The following is a 10,055-nucleotide window of genomic DNA, read 5'->3' as shown; positions in this document are numbered from 1 at the left end:
AGACATTTCTGGCGCACCCTATGGAAGAAGCTGGACACACAGTTGAATTTCAATTCCGCTTATCACCCATAGACTGATGGACATACTGAATTGGTAAACAGGATCTTGGGAAACTTGCTACGAAGCTTGATTGGAGAAAATTCACGGATGTGGGATTGTGTACTTGCCCAAGCGGAGTTCGCTTACAACGATTCACCGAATCGAAGTACGAGGCGCAGTCCTTTCCAGATCTTGTATGGCATACATCTCGCGGAGTACACGAGCTACGAGATCTTGGACACTTAGAGAGAAGTAGTGCTGATAGGGAGGACTTCGCCAAAGCAATGACTGACTTACATGAGCAGGTAAAGATGAAATTGCAGGACAATAGTCACAAGTATAAACAACAGGCAGATCTAAAATGACGAGAGGTACAATTTAATGTGGGGGATGAAGTCCTTGCACATTTACGCAGAGAAAGGTTCCCAAAAGGTGAGTATAATAAGTTGAAGTTTAAAAAAATTGGTCCTTGTAAAATCTTACGCAAATTCTCTGCAAATGCCTATGAACTCCAGCTACCTCTAGGAATAGGCATATCGCCTATTTTTAACGTGGCAGATCTGTTTCCATACACTGCCAGTCCTGAAGACGACAGTTCGGCATGGCCAGATCGGGATACCTAGGCAGGAGGAGATACTTGGATGAGACAAATGCCTTCAGCACAGCCCCTTGAGATCGAGAGAATCCTTGATACATAGGTAGCTAGGCGAACTCGCAAGAAAGAATACCTACAGTACTTGGTCAAATGGAAAAATCGCCCTATTGAGGACAGTACATGGCTTGATGCAAATCAGATACAGCGTGCAGGGTATTCAGTTGAGGAGCTTATGGATAGGATATGATACTCAGTTGAGGAGCTCATGGATGGGAGCCATGATTTTTCACCTACCCCGGGAGCCTAATGCAGGAGCATCTAGCTCAAGTAGGGCATGGCTGTTAATTGTCTCATGCCAGCAGTTGACTTTTTTTCTTTTATTTATTTGTTTCGTTTAGTGGCTGTCTCAGCCAGTATTTAGGGTTTATTAATCACTTGCTTTTATTTTCGTTTTATTTTATATTTAAGCTTGTTTAGTATTTACATCAAGAAAAGGACAGTTACTTAAAACTACGAAATGTAACTACCGAGCAGTTTGCTAATCTGTCCGCAACATGTAAAAGAAAAAACACATCAATGTAATGGAGGATCATCATAGATTGAGGAAGAAAAATAATAGAAAGAGAACAGTATTTTTTTTTAACAGAGAAATATATTTTCTTTCCTATAGTTACAAGAATCTCCTATGGAGCCACTGGAAATTGTTCATTCTTTTCACAAGTAAATAACCACCTAAGACTATTCATTCCCTTTACAAGCAACTAACTACAGATACACGATTGGAGTTACACAGCAAGCAGAGCGTTCGAGTGCACAACCAGTCAAGTCCACAAAGACGAAGTAAAATTTGACCAAGATAAGTTACAGGTAACAAATTGTTTCATTATCAATTAATAAGTTGCACTGTGCACAAATAGTAAAGGAGTTCTTTTTATAAATATACATATATGCAAATAATAGTAAAAACCCTTTGTTCAAGAAGGGGAATAGAACCAAAAGTCTGATAGTCAATATACATACCCGAAAGCCACAATAATTATAATCATACATATATTTAGTTACAAAGACCGCTACAGGGTCATATCCATAAACAGGCAAACTATAACCCTCTTGAGCACAGAATAAAGAACAAACTAAAAGCACATATCCGCAAAAGAACCAAGGAATGACACTACCCAATTTTGGGTGCAAGGGACCGAATTTGGGCACAAGAAACTCCGCAATGGGACTGCGAGCAACCACCTACAGTCACCCACCAGCGAATGTTAGTGACAGCCAAGTGCGAAGAAACAAAAACTCAAAGAACAGGTTGTGGAATAATAGACTTACTGGAGGAGCGAACCAACTGAGGCCAACCGAGGGTTGCATTGCAAAGGTCGTAGCTAAGGAGTTGCCCGCTGTAACAAGGAGCAAAAATGTCAGTGTCTACAGAATAATGAGAGAGAAATAGCTAGCAAGGAGAAAGAACCTACCTATCAAACCAATGTCGAGAACTAGTCAGAGAACTGAGCCGCTCCATAGCGCAACCTGTAAACGGGACAAACAGAGTCATAGCTGAAGGATGACTGCATAAAACGAGTAAACAAAGGACAACTCAACAATAGTAACATCAACAAAAATTGCAGAGAGTGGACAGTGAAAGCCTTCCAAGTCTCGAACTAGGGTTTCACAAAACCCACAAGATTTTCTGTCGACAAAACAGAGAAAACCTAGAGGAGCCGAGGCGCCGAGCCATAAGCAGAGCAAATGTTCCATTTGCATGCCCAGAACCCACCATACAATACCAGAGCGAGTATGGGGAAACGAAACTGACAGAGCCAACCTTCAACGCTCAACAACCAACAACAAGTTTACAAACCCTTAGCCAGGATGGAGCAGAGACCCAAAGCGACGGAGCAAACCCTCGAAATGAGGCAAGTTAGGGTTTTGACCGATTGAAAGAGCGGGAGGGGAACAGAGAACGAGGATAGGACACTTGTCCTCATCACACAAGATCACGACAATCACACCATACAACAACCGTAGATTAAATCATATAAATCAAAACTCAATCAATTAAGGTTGTACTTATAAGGTGCCACTTTATTTCAGATTTGGTTAATCATTAATTACAGCTTGTCAACACTTTCTCCGTGGGTTGGAGGTTGGGCCCGTCAAATCCTAGTTTTTTATTTGGTGACCCTATAAGGAGAGTAATATGTATATTCCTATTTCATGAAATATAAAGAATTTTTCTTCAAGGGAAAGAATGTTTATTATTATTAATAGTTGGTGTATGATGATTGTAGTGGAAGTAAAAGTTTATGATAAAATTGTACTTCATTTGCATTGTCATATTTCATTTTATGAGTTATTATATTTTAATAAAAGGAGAAATATGGTTTCATTTGAATTTAATTTCCATTCAGTGAGACTTGGATCCATGACCTACCTAAAGTTAATTTTATTTGATTGATTTTGATAGCATGTTTAGTGAATTAATGTGGGTAGGTGGGGGGAAGAGTACTTTATGATAGTTTGATCTTCCTAGGACCCTTCCTAGGGAGGCTAGGAAAGTGGTGGTAGAGGAGGTTTAAAGGGGATTTTGGAAAAGGAAAATGTGTTGTATAATTTGGGAAATTGTTTCAGAAATGAAACATAACCATGGTAAGCATGGAGAACTTAGAAAATGAAGAAGTTTGAACTATGATATCTATCATGCCTAGAAGGAAGACATTGATTATTGATAGTTCAAATATAGGTGGTGGGTTGGGTGTTTTTCTTGGTGCTTTGGGCACATAGGGCTATGAAACTAGGATTCCTAAAGCAAGTGAGTAGGAGAGGCTTTTCTTCACTTGTTAGAAGGTTACGTATCAAGTTTGGGAAATCAACCAATGTTCTAAGGTGTCGGATTGCTTATGCTAAATCAAACTATCGTGCAATTGTTTTCCTACTTCTAGTTGATTACATTGATTACAATGTTTTAAGTAAAGTGTTGAAAACTTTATCTGTTTGATTAAACTGTAGATGCAAAGGTTAAATACACTCCAAATTATAGATGTAAATACTAAATATTATATGTTATTAATAAATAGGAAACAATAAATTTTACACAATATATAGTTTTTTTACATGCAAAAAATCTAAATTAGACAAAAAGAATAAGCATACAAGTTCATCAGCCTTAAATGCATCAAAAGCATATTACAATAGTAAATATTATATATGTCTAGGGCCTATGATAAGTTGGAATAGACTTACATAATAAGACTCCAAAAATCTTTGTCAAGTCGGGGATACAATGGATCTAGCATTTTATATAATCAGATTTATTTTCAATTTTTCAAAATGACATCTTAATATGGACAAGATGATCCTCTATCATATTATATATTCATTATATTGAAAGGACTACATAGAATAATAAATTCCTTCTGGAAATAAAATGAGATAAAATACATTGAACTTACATAAAAGATAGAAGAAATATGCACAAATGACAATATTTTTGGAAGAAAAACAATTTTAGAAGATAAATGCTTTCAAATACTTTCAAAAACCACTTAAAACATTCCTCCACAAATAAGGTGGTAAGAGCAATGACAATAAATTATTTTTTCTCTTTTTTAAGATCCCACTTTTAGTTGACATACATATCAATAAGTTACTACATTTTAAGACGTCCTTACTTTCAAGCAAATATATTGAGATTCTCTTAATCGTTGCCAACATTATAAGTAGGATAAATTGGGAGAATTTTTTGCTGAAGATTAATTAAAAAAATAAAATAAAGACCTAGACTTTAAAATTTATATGCTTTGACAATCTTGCTCAATTGAATCTTGTAGGAAGTTCTGGTTTTCATATTCTAAATTTTACAAGTGATGTATAAAATAACAAAATAGATGGAAAAACAAAAAAACAAAAAAATTACAGTGTGGGTCACTACTAGAAGCAAAATGGCCTTTGATAACCTGTAAAGGCATATGCAGATTAATTATTATAAGGAAGTTTCAATCTGAAAGGAATAATACTTTTTTAGTATAGATCATATAAACTTATATTGAGATGGAAACATGAGAGATTAGCCCTTTAAGCTCAAATATTAAACGAAAAAAATTCAACTAACTTCATATTGTGAACTATTTCCCAAAACATTGAATTTCCCAATAAATATCATATATAAAATATTTTTTTACAGAAATCCATATGAATACTCATAAGTAAATCATTAAATGAAATTTTAAATTTAAGTAATTTAAACCTAACCTAATGAATAATATTATATATATGAAAATACCAAAATAAATATATGAAAATACCAAAATAATATTTTATTATATAAGAAGAAAATTAATATTATAAAAACACAGGAATTTTTAAGAATATATATGAGATCTCTGTAACTTGTGAAATAAAGTAACAGAAATCAAATCTTCTGTAACCAACGTGATAAAATATTGGGTTTAAAAAAATCATTGAAAATGGGCCTGAGGTGACAAGAGCAAGAGTTGTTATAGAGATGAACATACAAGTATATATATATTATGAAGAAAGCACAAGTGCCGTTTTCACAGAAAATTTGTGTAAACGTATAGAGCTTTAAATCCATGAGTTTCCATAATGATAAACATCACGCTGGTATTTGGTAACAATATAGTTCAGTGGACCATTCATTCGAGTTGTGGGTTGCAAGAAGCCAAGATAACAGGGGTGGCTTGTAGATTGAATGGCAGTATTTACAAAGCTTGGTGGGTTGCATACTTGATGACTGGTTCAGGACATAAGCTGGCGTTGACAAGGACTATGGCAGGCTTCGAACCTTGCTGCGGTAAAATTATGGGTTTTCCAATGTAGTAGATTACTGAGGGGCTTTCATGGTTGTGTGTGCCCTCATATGTAGTTATGAGCAGTCCCTGATCAGTTGGGTCACGTTCCACCCTCTTCTTCACGCTGCAATTGCTTTCCGAGCATCTGTAATAGCTTCTGCACAAATTCATTTTTTACTTCCAAATTAGGGAGGGACTGACTGACTACCCTACAGTAACCAATATCCTCAGACCAAAAGCCAGAAAAAATCAAAATCCCCAATCCCATGCTCTTGTAAAACTTGTTGCCAGAAAGTAGAAAGAGGCCATACCTGGGATGAGGGCTACTTTTAACGATCTTTCTCCCATACTTGCGCCATTTGTAGCCATCTTCCAAAACATCAGTCTCTGATCTAGTTTTGAAGGCATATCTAGGCCCCTTTTCAGTCTTTATCTTTCTCTTTTTGATGATCTTACTATTTCTGCACAATTAATAAGATATATTGGAAACTCAAGCAATATTTAAAATACTATATAAAATCATTAGAAATTTGAATATTCTTATAAAAATATCACCAAACATTTTAAGATGTACATAATAAACCAGTAAGATTGGAAAAAAATATTCATCCTTAAAATTTCCCTTGCAGAAACCCATTTTACATCTACTTGATTATTAAAACATCACCATCCTCAGGCACAGTGACCTGAAATGAGGATTGAAGATAAGTGAAGTGTTTCAGCTTACTGTCAGGATGGGTGAAGTGTTCACCCAAATCCTTAACTAAATCACACAGTACTCCAGAAATTTTCATCTATCATGTTTTTAACTATGAAAATCTACATGCTAAAAATACATTTACTTACACAATATCTCCTCCTTCCACAGATGTCTTGTTATCCGAAATCTCTGAAACATGTTCTTCCACATTACAGATCTCAGACTGCTGATCTTCTTGACTCCGGACAGATTGTGCCACTGGACTGTTGGCAATCCATTCTGTTTTCATCTCTGCCTTATCTTCCACAACAAATTGGGTCCATGCTTCTTTCTGACCCTGACCCTGACCCTCTCCTGGGACATTCAACTGCTGGTTCAATGCACTCAAAGCATTAGCAGCCAAAGGATTATACCAAAGCAAGGAATTGAAGGGATCCAAGCCTCTATCAACACATTGACTGTTCTCCACATTGTCACCATTGCTTCCCCAGTTATCCATATCTGTAAAGCTTGCTTAGAATTGAAAACCCTCCCTGCCACGTATGTTTATTCCAATCTGGAATGCCTTGGATCCCAAAAGGGGAGTAGTAGTATTATAAATAGACGGCGAACTCTTAAAGACAATTTCCTCAGGATTGCGAGGAAGGTGCAGGTAAGGAAGAGTGGATGTGACGACTGCTGCCTCCTATGAATTCATAAACGAGTCTGTTGACCACGAGAGAAATATGAGTTATCAAAGTCTTTAATAAGTCGATGGTCGATAATAATTACATGGTCCGTATTCCCCTTTTTAAATCCTCACTCCGCCCAACCCTACCGCCTCTTTCTCTATCTCCATCCGCGTTCACAAAGCACCCCCCCATGTGCCTTTCTTTATACCTTCCCCTCATCATAGGGATGCCATGGGATGGGATGGGATGGTATCGCATCACATCATTGCATGTGGCTTCCCTTGATTCCGCTAACATCCATATATATATTAAATATGGAGTGATGGTGATGTGATTTCATCTCTTTATATCTCTCTCTTCCCACTATGTTTGGGCTCCCTCGTTGCTGCTGGAGGTGAGATACGAAACCTTTTTTCACAAGATTTGATCAAATAAATGGCTCCTCGTTGCTGCTGGAGGTGAGATACGAAACCTTTTTTCACAAGATTTGATCAAATAAAGTTGCTCGTGACTCTCGCATTACCTTTGCCTTTCAATCTACAGAACGTTCTGCTCATACTTTTCCATTTTTTTACATCTCTGTAATCATGGCTCCCTCCCACTTTTCTCTTTCGGCCTAAATCGGGATCATTCATTTATGTAAATCATGGCTCCCTCCCACTTTTTTCTTTCGGCCTAAATCGGGATCATTCATTCATTTACTCTGCCTTCTCTTCTTTCGCATTTTTTACCGACTATTTTTATCTATTAATTATTTTATATGTCAATGATTTGGTTTTGGTTTATAATTATGTGGTAGTCTGTCTGTTATATGTTTTTAAAGTTTTTCAGCATATTTTCTAGTCTAATTTTACTAAAATTTGACAGAGATAAGTTGGAAACATAAGTTTGAGTTGTGAATTCTCTACAATCTTAATACTTCAAAGATTTCTCAAGATGTTGAATCCATATAATCCATATATACAATCAAAAACCTATTTTAAATAAGAAAAACTAAAATTTTAGTACAATTTTTTAATTTTTAAAACATATAATGATTAGACAACCCCTGTAACTACTAATAAGAAAATGAAAATATTGTTTACTACTAATTTATAATCGAATGTAAAATTTATATCACAGGAATAATTTTTTAAATAAAATAATCAAATTATTATATTAAACAAACTTCTTTATTCCACGTATTTATTTTTCATTTTTGATATAAGAAGATGTTTACAAAATGTTATTATAAAATTAACACTTAGAAATTAATATTCTATATTTAAATTTAATCTATTTGTTAAATGATGGTTATTTAAATAATATAATATTTACAAAATGAAATTATAAAATTAACACTTAGAAATGGATATTGTATATTTAAATTCAATTTATTTGCTAAATGATGATTATTCAAAATTAATAGTCTTATATACATGAGTATTTTATGTTGTTGACTATTTGTTATGGTTGAAATATAATAAGATAAATTTTATTCAAATTAAAACTTGAAATGATGAAATTTCTATTTGTATGGTTGAAATGGATCTAACACTCTTAAATACTCTCATTGCAATTCAATTAAATTGTGTAACTTTAACATTTATTATTTACAATGTCATTAGTAAAAATGGATCTTACCAATTTTTAGGCTAAAAATAATAGATTTTTTCTTTCTTGTTTTGAGTGGTCAAAAAAGGGTTAGGTAGTTGCTATACACAAGTAGGGTTTTTAAGGTACATAATGGACAATGTGATACACAACAATATATAAATAATTAAGGAGAGATTGTGAAGGAATAAAGAGTCAAAAGACAATAGAAAATTAACATATTATAAAGAGGTCATTAACTCTTATCTAGAAGATCAAAATTAAGAAAATCAACATTGCTAAAATAAGAAAAAAAATCTCATAAACTAGTGGAACAAGGTGTTGGACAACTCCCAACATCATGGAATCAAATAATTTGTCATCTTCTCATCCAAAATGTATCATTACATAATTTTTTATTTTTCTTCGTACTTTTTAAATGGAAGAATTAGAGGAATTAGCTTTGCCTGATCCATTTTAGTGCCATGTGCATTGATGTCACAAGATTCCCCAAAGTTAAAAATTCAAGACCACTTTATCTTTAAATGCACACCATATTATGAGATAAAAGGTGATTCCTCTACATTTTAGACACATCTCTAACCTCCTTTCAAGACCTTATGGCACATGACGATCAATATGCTTAGTTCCCTTATTTTAGGATATGTTTGACCTATGTCGTCTTCTTGCTCTAGACAAATCTTCCTAAGTGATCCATATTAAGTTGATTTACTTCCTACCTTTAACCAACCCTGAGTAGAAAATACCTTACAACTAACCTAATGATAAAATTTGAAGGTGTTTTGAAATCATAAATCCCTTAGCCTCATGACTAACAAAGTCAATTTCACCTCAAATGGTAGGATAAATGTCATAAAGTTGTGTAACTTAATTGCTTTAGTTCAAAGATCTTATTCTGATGCTTGTTCTTAGTGCTTGTTCAAGGGAGTTAAAATCCTACCTTTTAGGATGTCTAGTTCTAAACCTAACTTTGTATATTTTATTTTGTTGGAGTGCACTTTTAAGAGTTAAATTCTATTTCAAAATTGTTGCAAACATTAATAATAAGGAGGGGTCTACAAGTTCTATGAAATGAGCTTTTCCCACTTACTTAGAATAACAAGAGGATAAATGAACATTTTTTACTTTTGAAATCCAATACAAATAATCTTAAATAATGGAATGATAAATATCAAAAAACAAAATTACATAATTTCATTACAATGAAACAATTCAAAGATGTTAAATTCATTTTTTCATTAAACTTTTAAGAGTTAGATTCTATTTCAAAATTGTTGCGAACATTAATAATGAGGGGTCTACACTTTCTATGAAATGACCTTTTCCCGCCTACTTAGAATAACAAGAGGATAAATGAACATTTTTTACTTGAAATCCAATAATCTTAAATAATGGAATGATAAATATCAAAAAATAAAATTATATAATTTCATTACAATGAAACAATTTAAAGATGTTAAATTTGTTTTTCATTTAACATTAATAATAATAATAATAATGTCACCTTGATCAATATAATTAATCATGAAAAATTGGAAGTAAAATGAAGTGAGAATTGAGTGTGATGGTGTTTCAAGTTAAATAATGCATGAGTGCATGCAAGGAAGGAGTAAAGGACCCAATGCAATGTAGAGCAAATAATGAGTAGC

General features: G+C 33.9%; 1 protein-coding gene and 1 long non-coding RNA gene across 2 annotated transcripts; both read right to left on the bottom strand.

Moving 5' to 3' along the window:
* Positions 1-1,589: 1,589 nt before the first annotated feature.
* LOC149168587 (uncharacterized) lies at positions 1,590-3,382 on the bottom strand. The gene is made up of 3 exons (XR_016259332.1): positions 2,107-3,382; positions 1,964-2,031; positions 1,590-1,876 (listed from the first exon to the last, which is right to left on the bottom strand). It is a non-coding gene; the product is annotated as an uncharacterized LOC149168587 (long non-coding RNA).
* Positions 3,383-5,208: 1,826 nt separating this feature from the next.
* Positions 5,209-6,964, bottom strand: LOC149168586 (WRKY transcription factor 71-like). The gene is made up of 3 exons (XM_089426944.1): positions 6,289-6,964; positions 5,754-5,903; positions 5,209-5,599 (listed from the first exon to the last, which is right to left on the bottom strand). Exons 1-3 carry the CDS (start codon positions 6,639-6,641, stop codon positions 5,353-5,355), a joined length of 750 nt encoding a protein of 249 aa, XP_089283070.1. The 5' UTR covers positions 6,642-6,964; the 3' UTR covers positions 5,209-5,352.
* Between the last annotated feature and the right edge of the window lie 3,091 nt (positions 6,965-10,055).

This window comes from Pinus tabuliformis, chromosome 4_2 (genome assembly GCF_031772625.1).
Source record: "Pinus tabuliformis cultivar Carrire ecotype Pingquan chromosome 4_2, CPIR1, whole genome shotgun sequence".
In the NCBI taxonomy this organism is placed as follows: Eukaryota; Viridiplantae; Streptophyta; class Pinopsida; order Pinales; family Pinaceae; genus Pinus; species Pinus tabuliformis.
The sequence above is the reverse complement of the archived record's forward strand: the minus strand, read 5'-3'. Positions and strand labels throughout refer to the sequence as shown.

Bases quoted from the DNA above. Each gene is read 5' to 3' on its own strand.
- LOC149168586 (XM_089426944.1), bottom strand. From the start codon at position 6,641: ATGGATAACTGGGGAAGCAATGGTGACAATGTGGAGAACAGTCAATGT. The intron at 5,904-6,288 runs GTAAGTAAATGT...TTAATTGTGCAG, and splicing joins GTGGAAGGAGGAGATATTGT to AAATAGTAAGATCATCAAAA. The intron at 5,600-5,753 runs GTATGGCCTCTT...GAATTTGTGCAG, and splicing joins AAAAGTAGCCCTCATCCCAG to AAGCTATTACAGATGCTCGG.